At 36.4% G+C, this 18,256-nt stretch overlaps 1 protein-coding gene across 1 annotated transcript in view; it reads left to right on the top strand.

Moving 5' to 3' along the window:
- The first annotated feature begins 30 nt into the window (after positions 1–30).
- The window catches only part of cep290 (centrosomal protein 290), a 38,801-nt gene continuing 20,575 nt past the window's right edge, over positions 31–18,256 (top strand). The window contains exons 1-23 of the mRNA XM_054619633.1: positions 31–144; positions 2,518–2,595; positions 2,818–2,887; positions 2,991–3,037; positions 3,581–3,724; positions 4,190–4,243; positions 5,529–5,675; positions 5,884–6,066; positions 6,214–6,303; positions 7,047–7,169; positions 7,796–7,919; positions 9,912–10,084; positions 10,422–10,584; positions 10,699–10,799; positions 10,897–10,963; positions 11,753–11,862; positions 12,495–12,570; positions 12,747–12,874; positions 15,818–15,982; positions 16,614–16,763; positions 16,863–16,978; positions 17,071–17,173; positions 17,504–17,734. Of these exons, the coding sequence (XP_054475608.1) occupies positions 31–144; positions 2,518–2,595; positions 2,818–2,887; positions 2,991–3,037; positions 3,581–3,724; positions 4,190–4,243; positions 5,529–5,675; positions 5,884–6,066; positions 6,214–6,303; positions 7,047–7,169; positions 7,796–7,919; positions 9,912–10,084; positions 10,422–10,584; positions 10,699–10,799; positions 10,897–10,963; positions 11,753–11,862; positions 12,495–12,570; positions 12,747–12,874; positions 15,818–15,982; positions 16,614–16,763; positions 16,863–16,978; positions 17,071–17,173; positions 17,504–17,734 (2,757 nt within the window). The remainder of the gene's footprint in view (positions 145–2,517; positions 2,596–2,817; positions 2,888–2,990; positions 3,038–3,580; positions 3,725–4,189; positions 4,244–5,528; positions 5,676–5,883; positions 6,067–6,213; positions 6,304–7,046; positions 7,170–7,795; positions 7,920–9,911; positions 10,085–10,421; positions 10,585–10,698; positions 10,800–10,896; positions 10,964–11,752; positions 11,863–12,494; positions 12,571–12,746; positions 12,875–15,817; positions 15,983–16,613; positions 16,764–16,862; positions 16,979–17,070; positions 17,174–17,503; positions 17,735–18,256) is intronic.

The following is an 18,256-nucleotide window of genomic DNA, read 5'->3' as shown; positions in this document are numbered from 1 at the left end:
CGGCTAATTCAGACCGCGTCAGAGGCGGCCATGGCCGGCGTGCACGCGTCTCTGGACTGGGGCGCGGTCGCGGGGATCGACCCTGCGAGCGTCCTGACGTTTGACAAGAAACCCCTGGAGGACGTCATCGGCATGCTCGTTTGGGTAAATGTGGGAATATAGGTTCACTACGTCACAGTGACGTCACAGCGACGTATATATATATGTTATTATATATATATACCCAATGTTATTATGATATATATATATATACCCAATGTTATTATGATATAATATATATATATATACCCAATGTTATTATGATATATATATATATATATACCCAATGTTATTATGATATATATATATATATACCCAATGTTATTATGATATAATATATATATATACCCAATGTTATTATGATATAATATATATATACCCAATGTTATTATGATATATATATATATATATACCCAATGTTATTATGATATATATATATATACCCAATGTTATTATGATATAATATATATATATATACCCAATGTTATTATGATATATATATATATATACCCAATGTTATTATGATATATATATATATATATATACCCAATGTTATTATGTTATTATATATATATATATATACCCAATGTTATTATGATATATATATATATACCCAATGTTATTATGATATATATATATATATACCCAATGTTATTATGATATATATATATATATACCCAATGTTATTATTATAATATATATATATATACCCAATGTTATTATGATATAATATATATATATACCCAATGTTATTATGATATAATATATATATATATACCCAATGTTATATATATACCCAATGTTATTATGATATAATATATATATATATACCCAATGTTATTATGTTATTATATATATATATATATATACCCAATGTTATTATGATATAATATATATATACCCAATGTTATTATGATATATATATATATATACCCAATGTTATTATGATATAATATATATATACCCAATGTTATTATGATATATAATATATATACCCAATGTTATTATGATATAATATATATATACCCAATGTTATTATGATATAATATATATATATATTATGATATATATATATATACCCAATGTTATTATGATATAATGTTATTATGTATGATATATATATATATACCCAATGTTATTATGATATAATATATATATATATGTTATATATATACCCAATGTTATTATGATATATATATATATATATACCCAATGTTATTATGATATATATATATATACCCAATGTATATTATGATATGATATATATATATATACCCAATGTTATTATGATATATATATATATATACCCAATGTTATTATGATATACCCAATGTTATTATGATATATATATATAATGTTATTATGATATATATATATATATATACCCAATGTTATTATGATATAATATATATATACCCAATGTTATTATGATATAATATATTACCCAATGTTATTATGATATATATATATATATACCCAATGTTATTATGATATATATATATATATACCCAATGTTATTATGATATATATATATATATATACCCAATGTTATTATGATATATATATATATATATACCCAATGTTATATATATATATATATATACCCAATGTTATTATGTATATTATGATATAATATATATTATGTTATATGATATAATATATATATATACCCAATGTTATTATGATATATATATATATATATACCCAATGTTATTATGATATACCCAATGTTATTATGATATATATATATATATGTTATTATATATATATATATATATATACCCAATGTTATTATGATATAATATATATATATATACCCAATGTTATTATGATATAATATGTTATTATATATACCCAATGTTATTATGATATATATATATATATATACCCAATGTTATTATGATATAATATATATATACCCAATGTTATTATGATATATATATATATATACCCAATGTTATTATGATATAATGTTATTATATATACCCAATGTTATTATGATATAATATATATATACCCAATGTTATTATGATATAATATATATATATACCCAATGTTATTATGATATAATATATATATACCCAATGTTAATGTATATTATGATATAATATATATATACCCAATGTTATTATGATATAATATATATATATATACCCAATGTTATTATGATATAATATATATATACCCAATGTTATTATGATATTACCCAATGTTATTATGATATAATATATATATACCCAATGTTATTATGATATAATATATTGTATTCGTATTAGTTTGTTTCTGTACTTTTGCTCTGGTTTATGCTCTTAGATGCTTGTTTAAGAAAGGAGATGCACTTATGACTTCTGGTGACTAGTAGTTCTCTTGAATACCTATGTTGAATACACTTATTGTAAGTCGCTTTGTGTAAATGACTGTAATGTAATGTAATATAAAATGTAATATAACATTTTTACTGTTTTTCCCTTCATAAAGACAGAAGAATGGGAGGTGGAGGATAAAGCTCCAGAGAACATTATTCACGTCCTCAGATTGTTTCAGACCCTGCTGAAGGTATTCAATGTTATTATTGCTATGTTCTGATATTTCCCAAACACATCTAACAACAACAACAACAACCCCTAACAGTATGTATAATGTATTTCAATTACTAACTTTAGTTCTTATTATTGTTTTTGTTATTCACTGATTCTATTCTGTGAGCATATGCTGCTTGATATATTGCTATTTAAAAACAATTTATGTTTGTCATTTCTCTCCTCCTGTGCCTGTTAGTTCAAAGACAGAGAAGCTAGTCTTAGCGAACAGTTTCTTGAAGAAGCTGGTGAAAACCATGCTAAAACTGGTAAGTGCACAGATACAATTTGGTAGTCAAAATGTTTCACATGTTAAAGTTTTGCTATAAAAGAGCAGGGTTTACATTGTTGATCATATCTTCTGCTGCGTAGAACAGGAACTCCTCGCCAAGGTGTCGAGGCTGGAACAAGAGCTCAAGGTAATGCTGTTCAGCCTCTCTCTGTGTTGTCTATACACTGTATTTCAGCATACTTTCATACTACTTGCCACATTTTGCACATTAATCATCGAGATACTGAGGTTCTTTTCTTTTTTTTCACTGTGATGAATGTCGGTAAGAAAAAAGGAAAAGCACTGTTTGTCCAAATGGAAATCTGGTGTGTTACTTCCGACAACTGTGCCAAATCTTTTAGCCAATCATAGAGTGTAACCCCGGCTACAAAGGGATTGGTTGAGGTGACCACAATGACAGCGCCTAAGAAGATTACAGCTAATTCCTTGCATGCTCACAGCCCATTACATCTAGGGTTCAACTTGATTATTATTTTCTTTTTTAAGGTTTGTATATAATCAGACTTGGCACTCCAACAGTTTAGCATGCTATGAGAAAGTTAATCCTTGTTTTAGGACTTGGTAATGATAGCGTATACATACATTAGTGTTGTGAACAGATGGTGGTGGAGACTAAGAGGTTTCTTCGTGGGGGTTGTTTGGGTGTTTGTTTGTCTGGTTTCCGGTCCAGACGACTCAGCAGTCCGGCAAAGGGCCAGACACCCGTTTTCTGAGGGATGAGATTCGGCAGCTCGAGACCCAGCTGGAGCAGAGGGAGAAGGAGTTGACCCAGTTAAAGAAAGAAATGGGCAAGGGAAAGAAAACCAACGAGGAGGTATGAGCACGTTACCCAGAATTCCCACGCATAGCACAGGACCATGGATTCAGTATTCCGTCCTTGGATGACCTACACATATTACCTCAATAGTTAAACATTTATCTAAGCAATGAGCTTGACATATCATAACATAAGCTGTACTTTGGGAATGTACATGCTATTTGAGATAATTGCCCTTGGTGTTATTCATGGTAAGAGACCGTGCAAGTGTGTTTCATTGAACTGCATTTATTTATGTTTGAATATACTCAAGTAATAAATCATTTGTTGTAACAAAGAATTTTAATTTTAACTACATTAAAGAAAAATAACATTTTGTTTAATGTTGTTGGTAAATTACAAGTGACATATTTTAATTATTTGACTGCACTAATCTTATTAGACATTTTCTGATTCTAGACACATTCCATTGAATTCAATTCGAACTGCGTCTCTGCATTTCTCTCCGTTTTGTTTTTCTAGTTGGTTGTCCGAGCAGAGGAGGCTGAGGTTGAGGCCAAGAAGCTGAAAAGAGAGGTATGTTGCAGCTGTCACTACATCATACAGATCATAAAGATTGTTCCATCACTTCGTCATCAGTCAATCCAACATATGTCCATACCTAATTTAAAGCTTGTGTAGTCGCATGTGCTCTGCCATCATTTGCTCCCATGACTGCATTCCCACAATTCATCATCTCTCTTCATCTCTTTCCATTCTGTTGGCATAGATAAAAAAACTTAACAAGAAGGTAAGAAAAATAGGTAGTGAAGCAAGAGAAGTTTTAGCTATTCAAAATTAGTTCGATAGTATTGTAGTTGTGTAAAGGTCCAAGTGGGCCAATATATGGATTACACATTTAAAAAATGTCTTAACACATGGTCACTTATTGTACATGTAATATTGCTGCAGGATTGTTATTATGCTGTTATGCCACATCTTTTCATAGACCTCCACAAACGGTAAGAAGGAGTTTAAGGTGGCCAGTAGGCACCTTGTTAGAGTTTATGTAGTGTATGTATGTATATGATAACTTAACATACATACTAGAGAGAAAATTAAGAACCTGACACAAATAAATCATCGATATAGTTTAGTAAGTGTATACAGTGTACATACTTACTAGACCTAGGTGCATAAATTAAGTGTACTGTATGTATGGAACAAATAGTGTAGTTTCCCGCTGTTCCAGTATAAAGAGACTTGGTAGATTTCCAAGTAGTAGAGTGTATTTGAAATATAGTTTAAATGTAAATTCAATAAAATAAAAGGTTGTCATTCTAAGAAATCCAAAGACTGTACGTACATAAGTGAATGATTCCACTGTCAGCAGGCTGTGTATCATGTGACCCTTGCTGATAAACCTGCCATATAGACATTTTACCAGCATTTAGACATTGATCGGTATCAACTTTAGTTAAATATTATTACGATATATTTATCTAGAAACTGTTTTCTTGATTAATAGATTAAAAGTAAAATGTATAAAAAATATTAAAAAAATGCCCATTACAAGTTCCCAGAGCCCAAGGGGATGTCTTAAAAAGATCAACAGTAAAAAAAAAAAAATCTATATTCAGTGCACTATAATATAAGAGTGTTTTTGCATGAAAAAGTATTAAAAAAAGTATTAGATTATCAACACTGTGATTTGATCAAATAATCTATTACCCGATTTATGGTTTCAGGTCCAAGCACAAGACAAATCAGTTGTTTATTAATAAATGCAGTGTCTTAAAATGAATGCGTGACCACAGGGCACTGGATCCAGTTCTTTTTTTTTTTTTATGAAACTGATTCTGTCCTTCCTGCACCACAACAGAATGAGCAGCTCCAGCAGGATGTGGACTTCTACCGCGGAGAGCTGGACCAGAAGGAGCCGCTCCAATCCAGAGACGAGAACGCTGAGACCCAGAGGAAGCTCAACTCGGCCAACCGACAGCTCTACCAGTGCTTGGAGGACCTTCAGGTACTAAGACATCTATTTGTCTACTAAATCATCTGGTGAATGAAGTAACAGAACATTATTTGGAAAAGCTGGAAATAGTCTTTAGTCTTTGAGAAATGCAGGCGATGAAAATAAGTCTGTGTACTGGCACTGCTGATGTATAGCATGTGAAGGAATGTGTCCACAAATCAAGTTTAATTTTTTTTTTATTATTTATTATGTTGATTAGCGTGCCGAGGATGAAAACGCACACCTGAAGACACAGAACGAGCAGATGCAGAAAAGTCTGGAGGAGTCGGTGAGGGAGATGGAGAAGATGACAGACGAGTACAACAAGATGAAGATCGTTGTACAGCAGACGGACTCCATCATGGACCAGCTCAGGAAAGAGAGGGATCACGCAAAGCTACAAGTAAAGAACCTCCTCATTGAACTTTGTATTCTACTCCCGCCCTTATCTTTGTGTGGTGTGTAAAATATACGTTGTTTATACCTGACACCGTTTATCATTTCACTGCGAGGTTAACACGTACAAAATGGATGTATGTTTAATGTGCAGGTCAGAGAGCTAACGGATAAATTTCACAACATGACTGAAGAGGATGACACTATTATGGCAGCGGTCAATACCAAAGTGGAGGAGTGGAAGGTGAGTATTAATCAAATGTCTCAACAAGGCACCACTTGCCAGTTTTGTTATCTGTAAGCCAGGTGCACTTAAAAGATAAGTGTAAAAAAGGATGAGAGAAGAATGTTAAGCTTTTAAACCTTTTGACCGCAGGAACTGGAGATTAACTTTAGTTCCTGCCCCACAAAAACTTTCTGAAGGGCCGAGGAACTATCGGGTGAAGTTTGCTGCACTGAATGTCATCACTGATTAGTTAAAGACATCAATCAAGGATGATTAAACTTCTGCACACCTTCATTCACAGTGTAAGCAAGGCAGTAGTAACAAGTGTAACATTTCTGTTGATGTTATTGATTCATCAACTAATCTAAAAACGTTACAAATCTTATACAAATCTGTTAAACATTCAGCAGATTATTGCCACTTTTAAGACGTTAGAGTCGCATTTTCAGCCTACTTTCCCACCTCTGCTCATCTTCTCCTCAATATCCACTCAAATATCACGCAGGAAACTCTGTCGCTGTTTCAAACAAAGCTGACATTTTTTTAGTTCGTTATTGGACTAAATTGCCCTTACTTTGCAGTTCTTAAGAGGTGATAGGAGCGCAAATTTGAATGCGTACAAAAGACTCACTTTTTTGATTTAGTTCATGTAAATATGCATTTCATTACCATCGTCATTGAGTCTGGCTCTTTGTTGGAGTATTTTACAGAACCATCATGAACCCTCCATTGTGCTCACATGATCTTTTCCTCCCACATAGAGAGCGCTCTCTGGGAAGGACGATGAAATTCTGGTGTACCAGCAGATGATCCGCGACCAGAGGGAGAAGCTGCGTTCAGCCCAGTTGGACTTGGACAAAAGCAACATCATTGCCTTGCAGCAGGTCTGTCTCAAAACGGGGGAGGAATTAATGCTCTTTGATTAATCAATTTTTGGAGCACCTTGCCACACAAAATATTACATTTTTTAATTTGAATGGCTTCAACATGGAATTTGATATTCATTTCAGCCAGCTGAATTAGTATTTGCAAATGAGAAACATAATTTGTTAGTTCTCAACATCATTGCACCAAATGGCTATGATTTAAAACAGATGGCTGATTTAAAAAAACAGTATCATGTGGTCTCTTGGCTAATTTGTCAAAGAAGCTTTAAACATAACAGAAGCCCACATTTTTCAGAATGAAAGAGGAGTTTATTGTCATCACATCTGTCGTTTTTTCCTGCCTTCTGCTTTCTCTCATTGCCTTGACATGCTTTATCAACCTGTCCTCCCTTCCAATCTTTCTATCGCTGCTCTGGGCCAGGTCATATTTGAGCTCTGCAGTGTAAGTTGCATCTGTGCTTTTCCTCTCAACCTCAGCTTCTCTCCCCCCCCCTCCCCCTTTTTTTTTTTCATTTCATAAATTTCCTAAATGATGAAAGTGCAGATGATTAATTGTGCTACAGCTCTGCCCGGTCTTCCACATAAATTCTCCTAATTTTAAGTTGTTGATCAATGTCTTAAAGGCCGTCCAAGAGAGAGACAATCAAATCAAGATACTGAGTGAGCAGGTGGAGCAGTATACGGGGGAAATGGAGAAGCACACCCTGCTCATCGAGGAGCTCAAGACGTCCACAAAGAAAGACAGAGGTGGGTGGATCGCTGTTTAAGACTCCTAACTGAAATAGATTCGTACCAAAGACCGTTGACATGAACTTGAGGTTATAGAATGTTCTGTCCAAAATGTTCTTAACACGCGTTATTTGAGTTCTGACTCAACATGTCCAAAATTTATCTCGAAGATCAGTATTCGGGCCGATCAAAGAACAGATTGTTATCAGCTATATTGAGCTATTAAACCCGTTCCCATCCCTCATTTATCGTCAACTGTCACACAGGTGTTTTTGCTCCCTGAGCATTCATGCACAGCAACGAGTTCATCTCTCCAACTGTCTTCAGTCCGTTTCTCCACTGGTGGAGCCTCGACCTGTAGCAAATCCCATCACACCATAAACAACAGCAGAATGCAGTTTGGGCAAACCCCATTCATAAACAGTCTCAATCACATGCACTAGTTTAATTTCAGCTTGCGTTTTTGCTGTCATCTATAGTGCCTTGTGTTTCACTGCTGACAACATAGACGGACAGCAGTTTAGACACTCACCACACCGCTGCAAGTGCATCAAGAGCCCTGCTAGCAGAAAACCAACAACAGTCATTTATTAATGCAGTCACGCAAAATATGTATTGTCGACAAAAACAATTTGAGTGGGAGGAGAGATTCCGTCTAGACAGCGTCAAAGCCGAAAATATTACAGAGGGTCTTTTTTTTATACTTCTTTTTATACTTCTTTTAATTTGTAAAAAAAACAAAAACATTTAGAAACAGCTTGGATGCAGGCCTTTTTTTTCCCTTAATGCAATGAAGAACTATTCAATTGTCAAGCATGTACATTGGATTGATTTTGATGTGTGCACTGTGCAGCTGTTTATATCCAGGAACATAATCGGATCGGGACTCTGTATAAGCAGATGCTGTTTAATTAATGACTCCGAGGGATCAGGGCCAAAAACAACAAACATCCCTAACAAATTGTCATCAGCCTCGTTTAACATTTTAGGACAATTAATTGAACAAATGGGGAACTATGGTTATAATCATTGGTTCAAAAGATACATTAATAACAACCCACAGGTTACATAGGACAATGTGTGTCTGCACTTAGAAATCTGTACAGGAACAGAAAGTTGAGGGGGAAAAAAACCCCACTATGGAGGCACTCCTCTTATTTAGAGGGGGATTTCAAGCTGCAGAAATCAGTTTTCTCTTATGAACAATGGTTCAAAAGATTGTGACGTGAAAGGGATGACATGCTCACGACTTATCTTTTTGGTTCCGTCTTCCTGCTCTAATCAAGGTTGTCTTCCCCCACCCCCCCGCAGCAGGCAGCTGTCTTCCACAATAAAGCTTTTAGAAGCTAAAGAGCCAGATAGTTCCCTCAGGAGTTGCCGGGTCAGCTTTAATCACAGGATTCGACCCCTCTCTCCTCCTGTCCCACATGTCCAAGTGTCTTCAAGCGAGACAACGAACCCCAAGTTGCTCTCTGGGCGCTTTGCAGCAGCACACTGATGGTTTAAATGCAGAGTTAAAGGTTCTCTACATTATGCTGTGTACTATTTTATATGACAAGATAAGTAAAGTTAGGTTTTTTGAGTTGATGGAGACCAAAACAGAGCAAACTTGAAAGTGAATATTCAACTTTTATTCTGGGGTTGCCATAAACATGACTCCAAATGAATGTTGCTCAATGTCTACTGGATGTTCATATTTATAGCACTTGAATAGGCAGAGTTTTGTTCAGTTTAGCTTTTGATCTAAGTTACCATTAGTATCATTCCTAAATGCCAATGAAGTCAATACTCCTCTCATTTATCACTTCAATCTCCGTTTAGCTAAATGAAGTATGAACTATGGCTTATGAGTTATTGTGACTGTCTTTGAACAATTTCTGTGGCTGATAAAAACAGATGCACTTGAGTTCAGTAAGGAAGTCTGTAAAGTTACTTATGCTTGTTATCAGGTGAACTAGACTGGTCACTTTAGCCTGCAGTTAAGAAAATCATTTCCCTTTCTTGTCCAAGGCCTTCCATTGTCCGTACAGCAGAGAAAGATGGAGGAGCTGAAGTCCAAGCTGGAAGCTGCAGAGACGAGAGCAGAGGAAGCAGCGCGGCTGGTAAAGCTTGCAGAAGCTCATGCTGAAGAAAAAGACAAAGCCCTCATTGAGGCCTCAAACCGCTTGAGCCAGTATGAATCCGTAAGTCTGCAAACAACCCCTCTTTCTCCTAGAATATTTTCACTTTGGCTTACTTCAAGGATTTTTTTTTTAATCCAAATCGAATTAATTGAGACTTTAATTTCCCAGAAGCAAAGCTATGATTTTTTTTTTTCCTTGTCCATTGTTTCTTTTAAAAGACATTGAAATGACTGTGTGACTATGGTGTGATCAACGTGTTTTTTGGGTCTACAAGTTAAGTGTTTGTCTTCCACTGTGTCTAATCACATCCTGATTTCCCCCAAAAAGCGTTCACGTTGAAAAAGAAACCAAGAAAAATACTTGGATGAGTAATCACAGCTCTGTCTCTGCACAACAGGGCACTTATGGCCTGGAAGCAGCCATTGCAGAGATCAAAGAGTGTAAAAATCAAATTAAAGTGAGAGATCTTGAGGCAGAGGCCTTGACCAAAGATATCAACCAGCTTGAGATGAGAATCAATGACCTCATGGACGAAAACGAGGATTTCCGGGAAAAACTAGGTCGGTTCATTTGAAATATGAATTAATATTTCCTTCTCTCAGCCTATTTAGACACTGACACAGATAGGGGTCTGAGCAGTGAAATTAATTTCTAATTATTTTTTATGCCTCAAGGTCTGGAACCAAAGCAGGAAGTGGATCTCACACACTTCAGGCGAGCAAAAGATGTCAGACAACGGCAGTACAAAGCAGAAAACCAAGTCCTCACCAAAGAGGTAAAGCAGTGGGGATTATAAAAGGTTATAACTACTGCTTTTATAACCACTATGTTTTCTGAGCACTTCTTAACTCGCTGCTTGATTTTCCTCCTAGATTGAACGACTTGAAGAAGAGAGACTGGAGCTGAAGAAACAAGTCAGACGCATGGTGAAGGAAAGAGGTGACGCAAAAATCCTTCAATTAAATGACACCAATTAATGTGCTAACACTTTTTGTGAAAGACTAGAAAGTACATGTCCATTTACTATTAACATAATTAGTTAGTTAGTTACAGAATTAGAATTACACTATTAGAATTAGTCTCTGCAAAACATTGATGAATGAAGTGGTCTCACGTGTCTACAAGCATTTTAAGTGTTGGTCTGATGAGGGCAAAAAGTTGTGTCTGATTTTGTCGTAGCCCCGAACGATAATTGACTTTTGAACCGGAGCTTTTGCAGAATATTGTTTTCAAAACTGCGTGAGATTCATCTCCTCTTTGTTTGGGAGGGGAGAGAGAGAGAGACACACCTGGCAGAGATCTACACTCCTCTGAGTGCATTTTTCAAGTTTGCACGTTTTGAGATATAAACATTTAATTGTATTTGTGGTGCTCACGGCATTAACATTATTTTCTTTATCACTGCTGCAATGCAATGATGATTGATTTAAAACACCCAACTCCTACAAATCATTCCTGGAAGCGTGTTCCTATGAAAGCTGTCGGCAGCGAGTGAGGTTATCTAGAGTTACAAACAGCATTCTGCTCACCACTATTGTTCTGGGGAGAAGCAGATATAATCCAACAAGCGCTAGAAGCAGGTATCTAAAAACCAAGATTACTAAAACAAAAACTATTTACAGGGGTCTTATTTAGCATTTGTGACCCTTATAAACGTGTTATACACACAGATAGATGTTCAATATTCACATTGTGCTGTTTCTGAAATAACATCAGCTGTGTTTATAGGGATCCCACAGTCAAGCTTGCTGCTGGAGGAGGACGTCAGGCCCGGCCGGACTGTACAGCTGCCACTGAAGCAGAACAGCACTTACACCGATGAAGAGCTCCGACGCAAAGTAAGCTCATGACTAAAGACGTCATTTCTTGCATGTCAACTTCAGTCAAGGCCCGGTGTTTCAAAGAAGAGCGATTTCCTGATTAGTGCCTCAGCCTTTAATTCACTGTTAGAGCCCGTGGTTTATAGTTTTATAACCAACAATATGCTTTGTTTGTGCTTAGTGTTGCATGTCATCTGATCATTATTTATCCAGGACACTCTGCTTTGGCTTGAGAATGTCACTTCATAAAAAAAATACAGGTGTTTTTTGGAGTTAATGAGATGATATCACGTATCGAAGACCTTGTTGAATTATCAATATTATGCTAATGTCAGATGGATTTAAATAAACGAACTCGTTACATTGATACCTGCAACTGCAGAAGAGTGTCCTGTATGCAATAATGTGAAAAAAACTTTGAAAGTAAAACACTATGTCAGGTAAAACAAACTGAATCAAGGAATGATTTGTGATTAGCTTTTGAACTTTACATTTTATCTTCCTATGAAGCGTGCAAGTATTTGAGAGTACTTATAATAAGACCTGTATTTGGTTTGGTGGTAACACAGGTGAAGAAAAACATGTTGAACCTGGAGCTGAAAGGATTTGAATGTTTTCATATCTTGTCGGTGACAAACTTCACTTTGCAGAACGAGTACCTAGAAAAAGAACTGAGCAATAAGGAGAGAGAGCTGGACCTTCACAAGACCCAGTTCCACATCAAATGTAAGTACAGCCCTGCTGTCTATCTGATTTGCATTTAAAGTAACACTTGGACATTTTTTTCAACTGAGTAGGAAAAAATGTTTTGCTGGGATTATTTTTGCAGTTTTAATGGGGTATAAATACATCAGAGGCCACAGTTTAACCGATATTGTTCCCTCCTGTTTGTGAACTCATAGTGGAAGAACTTTCAAAAGTGAAGAGAGACCTGGAGGGTGCTCTGAAAGATGTCCTCCAAGCCATGAGGATAAATCAAGACACAACTCCATCTGCCATCAATATACCCAGTCTGGAAAGGTTGGCTAATGTAAGTGTCTCCCATGCTCCAAATCTGACGTTAACACTGATTCGTTTTTGTGGACTACAGTATAATTTGTAGCCACAGTTTTGCCGTGAATAGTAACAGGTTTCAATCTGGTTTGTTAAAGAGTGATCAGTTAAACTTTATGTAAAGAGGAGAAGTTCCTCGCTGAGAATCTTTTCCACATTAGTGTGCTGACTGACACAGCAGCAGAACATAGAACATAAAACAAAGGTTACCAAAAACATAGACTACTAGATTCATGATTTTGCTTTATTTTGCTCCACCGCTCTGTATTGTGTCATACTATTGTGGAGAAGGGCCACAGAGAACAGCTTAAAGGAGTAGTATGTCTCCTGATAGAAGTACATTTGTATTAATACACAAACAAAACAAAAACACACGACCAAAGAATAGAATGTTTTCCCACACAAATGTAGCAGTAAATATAATGCAGTAGTTATTGATCAAGCAGCTTACTTTCCTGAAAGAAGTTCAAATACATTGTATTTGATGCAACAGTATCTTTACTGACTTAATTTATAATAGAAATACTAAATTTGTGACTAAATGTAGAACTTTTCACCTCACAGTAAATAATCGAAAGCACATTAGATTTATAACTGTTTAGTTTAGTTCTCAAGGCAGTAAATGTGTTTTCTTTTCACTGAAGCGTTTCACACAGCTTTTTGGTTGCTCAGTAGTTTATATATATATATACGTGTGTGTGTGTGTGTGTGTGTGTGTGTGTGTGTGTGTGTGTGTGTGTGTGTGTGTGTGTGTGTGTGTGTGTGTGTGTATTTATGCATTCAACTGTGGAGCTGAACTCAGGACGAAGTCACACACTGTGCAGCAGGAAGCCATATAATTCTATCCATCATCAGGTTTTGTCTGTTCAGACCTGCATTTTCATTAACAGTTTTCATGGGTTTTTCCCAAATATCTCTTACTCTATTCCAGGTACTTTACATATGTCAGTTTTTGTGTCATATGTTCTGTTTTCTGTTCTCGTGGCACTGATCAAATCAACATCTCTTGTGAAATTTCTGTGAGTACACGGTCAAAGGGGACTGAAAACAAAAGCAATACTGACTCATCCAATATCGGGTCCGTGATATATTGAAATGCCATTGATGAACATAACATTTAACTCCTTTTAATACAATTCTGTCTACGAGAAGAGTTGTAGATGTAGCAGCCGCTGTATTAGATTAACAGCAGTTAGTTTTAGATTTCATTAGATCATATTTCATTCAGATTAATGTTTCATTACATCAACAAAACAGATACAATATGCTTTATTGTCCTGATAGGAAAAAGAATTATGGGTCTCAAGTTATGCACACATAATATGAAACATGACATATCGTATAGCTGCCTCCGTAGGAGTAATGACGAAGCGCCAGACAACATATAAATATCTCAACATGTGCTAAAGCACACCACAACCACACATTACACAACCAGTGATAAGAGCAAGAAACATAGTGTCCAATCCCTCGCAGCATATCATGAATCTATTTAACGATCTCTCAACATATCATGAATCTATTTCACCACCTTTCACCATGTCATGAATCTATTGAAAGAACCCTTACTATATCATTCATCTATTGCAACTTTGCGCATCATACAATCAAATTATTGCACAATCTATTTAGCCTCAAGCAACATTATTTAAACATTTTATAGAGGTAGACACATTTTTTTCATTTTTTTAAAACCGTTACGTTTACATTGGGGTACATTCTGTGTTTGCCTGTGAACAGACTGCTCATAAAGCAGTCAAAATGCTTCTAGTTTGACATTTGGGTTAAAATTGTGTAACCTAAATGGAATGTTTCATAGATTCTATATACATTAAGTTATATAGTTTATATTTATTTCTGGTAGAGGCACATTTTACCAACCAAAAAATCTTTTTTGATATAAATATTCACATAACAGCTCTGGTCCGCGCTCATGCAAAGGCGTATTGAGTCCACTACAGCTAATATAACCTCAAACATATGCTGAAAACAATAGGCATACTGTACTCCCCTCCTAAGTCTTTCAATGGCTTTTGTCAGTTGATGAAGCAGAGAGCAGCTTGTCACATAGCAACTTAATAAACAACAAATGCGGTGAGACAGAAAAAAGAGTTTGAAATTATCCAAGTAAGTCCAATTTGAAATAGCTGAAGAGGATGTTTGTTTGGCTTTGACATCACACTGGTGGGCTCAGCATCAGACATGACCAGTGCACAGGAAAGTAAGACGAAGTACCAGGTGCAAGCCACGGAAAAGCCATGAGAAGTAGTAGTAAGGTAACTTGGGTATTCTTTATTCTTTGCAAGATCCGGTCTGTTATCGTAGGTTAGTTATTGTCTCCCACCAAGTCTTGCTTGGAGAAATCTCGTTTTGTAATCCCGAGGTCGCATCCACATCGACTCCACATCATGAGAGAACACAAAGCTACACTTTCTGTTCTCTGACATCACCGGCACTCCTCTCTCCAACTCTCACTCTTGTTTCCACCGCCGTCTTCCGGCGACAAGTCACATGACACGATAACAAATAGAGCAACCTAATTGAAAATTAAAGAAAAATGTATCCTTGGATCCTTTCCATGAAGTTGTCAGTGGCGAAAACAAGCACTTTTATTGGACGTACATTGACGGTTGAAAATTGCCCCAAGAGATATCATTGTAGCCAGTTTAGCAGCTGCCTTCAGATCAGCTTTAAAAACTCTCCATTAGTCACTCAGACACAAAAACATAGGAAAAAAAATGGATTTTGAGCATGTAATGTTATGCACAACTAGTGTTAAAAGTAAATGTCAGATTAATATGGTAAGGGTGGACACTGACTAACTCTTCAAACTATATTTTCTATTTCACAGATTAGGTTTGTTATTTATCTTCCAATGATTTTAATGGCATTTCTACTGTGCTCATCCTCCATATCACAGGCTATAGATGCTAGCAGCATGAGCGGGCAGCCTGAGTCAGCCCCGCACCTCAAGTCCCAAATACATCAGCTGGTGGGGAGAAACGAAGAACTACGGCAGGAGCTGAAATTGTCTCGGGAGGAAGCAACCATTAGTTTCAGTCAGCTTGCCAGAGCCAAAGAAAAGGTGCATCCATATTTTTTGATTGACAAGATAAAGACATGATGCTGTTGACTGATGACAGACAACGTTTTGTTTGTTTGACATATCTAAATCCCCTTTTGGCGATATTGCTTCCTTTGGCAGGAACACAAAGCAGTATTGTCCGCCTTGTCAGTTTGTCTGGCTAAACATCCAAATATGATTTGTCAAAGTCAAGCAGTTATGAAACCGTGGTTATTCAAGGCCAACAGCAATTAACAGCTGTGTGTCGCAACTCACTTTTCCAAATCAACAGAATAAATGGTTTGCGTGAAAATATACCAATTTCCATAATGAAATAGATGATTAATAGAGACGGGTGGAAATGCCTGGCGTTCTCTAAGTCTCTGAACGGTAATTGGCTTGACTTGAACAGTTCTTTGATCAATCAGTCTCTTCTGTTTTAAACATGTGTTGCTTCTGTTCCATGTGACAGGAGAAATGACTTAGGATTGATCCTATCCTATTGTTCAGAGAATATTCTGTGTAAGCCGCTGATATTAGAAGTAAACTGTGGAACTATTTTGATTGACAAATAAAAATTTTAGTGGCTGAACTTTGTATTATCAAAAGAAATGTTTAACTGCTCTGCTTTCGAAAATTTCGTTATTGTCAGGTGAACCAACTGGAAGGTGAATTGGAGCTGTTAAGGAGGACAGGCAACCGGGGAGTTGTGATCCGACCTCTGACCCTCCCAGAGGGTCTGGGGCCCAGCAGCACTGAGGTCATCAGTTCTCTGAATGAGTATGCCGTTCGTCTTCTTCAGGTCAGTTTCACTGTCACCTTAAGACCTGGATGGAAAAGCTGTAAGTCAACAAGCTGTCTAAACTATAAATTAAACATTTATAATACTTGTATTAATTAGGAGCTCAAAAACAAGGAGGAAAAAAGTAAGAAACTCTCAGCAACACTGGAGGAATACAAGGAGAAGTTCTCTGTCATTACCCACCAACAGGGACTCCTCTATAAAGAATACCTAAGGTTGGTTTAACAAGTAAGAGGATCTCATATGTACGAGCTGGTTTGTAACCTTAAGTGCAAAATGAAACGGTTTTTATTGTGTTTTTGCTCAGTGAGAAGGCGGAGTGGCAAAAGGAGAAAGACACGTTTACAGAGTTGAAGAACAAACTGGAGGAGCAAAAGCAGGTGGACGCTGTAAAAATCCAAGAATTCAGCGTAAGTCAGACAAATACAAGTTCAGAGGGTTAGGAGCAATTCACAATGTGCTCTCGTTTATGAAACACTCATAAACGGGGGCAGACCACTCACTCTGTATTGTAGTTTCAAATATAAGTGAAGCCCTTGATAGTCTTTGACAGCACAGATTGCCTCGCAGTAAGAAGTACATGGGCTGTGTTTAAGATCACATGTCAGTGTTTCGTTTTTTTGTTTTCATGAAAAAATGGGTACAGAAAATGACAAATGAATGAGTCAACAGATGTTCATCACTGTACATATCATGAAAGATGCATTTTTTTAGAGCAACTTGTCCATTTCACCCAAAAGGAGCTGCTGGACACCCTTCAGAAGGACCCAGAGGAAGTCAGGAGATCGTTGAGCGAAGCGTTGCGCAAACTGACGGTGCTGAAGGTCAATGAGACGAAACTGTCACGGCGCTACATCACCCTGCTGGAGCAAGAACAGCACCTCCGCAAGGAGAACGGCAAGCTGAGGGACGAGAGCAGCCACATGCAGGCCTCTGTCACCCAGAGGATCGGCTACCTGCAGAGATACAAGGTAGAGAAACAAAAAGTTCACTTCCACTCTGGAAAACAGATGTTACAATTGGTTTGGTTACAGAGAAGAAAAGTAAAACATACGGAAGCCCTGAGAGGAAGTGAGAAAAACATTTTTTGGGGTTCTCCATTGTCTATGTCAGATCTAAATTGTTTTCTCTCCTGTGTTTATAACTTAAGAACAGGTGAAAAAAACAAATGACCAAATTGGTCTTGGTGAAAAAAACAACCTTTTTCTCAGGATCAAATATCCAAGTGTTTATCGCGCACCTTATGTTCCACATACAGTGCAGAGAAATTAAGCCAACCTGCAAGTGCCAAAAAATGCAGTTCCCTAAATGGCCTTTTGAGGCTGGCATAAAAAATGAGTCAATCTCCATGGACCCCCATGTTAAAATGGTTAGAAACCCAGAATCCAAAGGGTGGCGTCCCGAAAGCCTCGTCTGTATTTTATACAGTCTTTGGTTCTGGATAGGATTAAAAGCATCAATTTTCTTTTTCTTCAAGTTTAGTTTAAAATGTT

This window comes from Anoplopoma fimbria, chromosome 19 (genome assembly GCF_027596085.1).
Source record: "Anoplopoma fimbria isolate UVic2021 breed Golden Eagle Sablefish chromosome 19, Afim_UVic_2022, whole genome shotgun sequence".
NCBI lineage: Eukaryota > Metazoa > Chordata > Actinopteri > Perciformes > Anoplopomatidae > Anoplopoma > Anoplopoma fimbria.
Note: the sequence above shows the minus strand (reverse complement) of the source record. Positions and strands in the feature narration are given on the sequence as shown.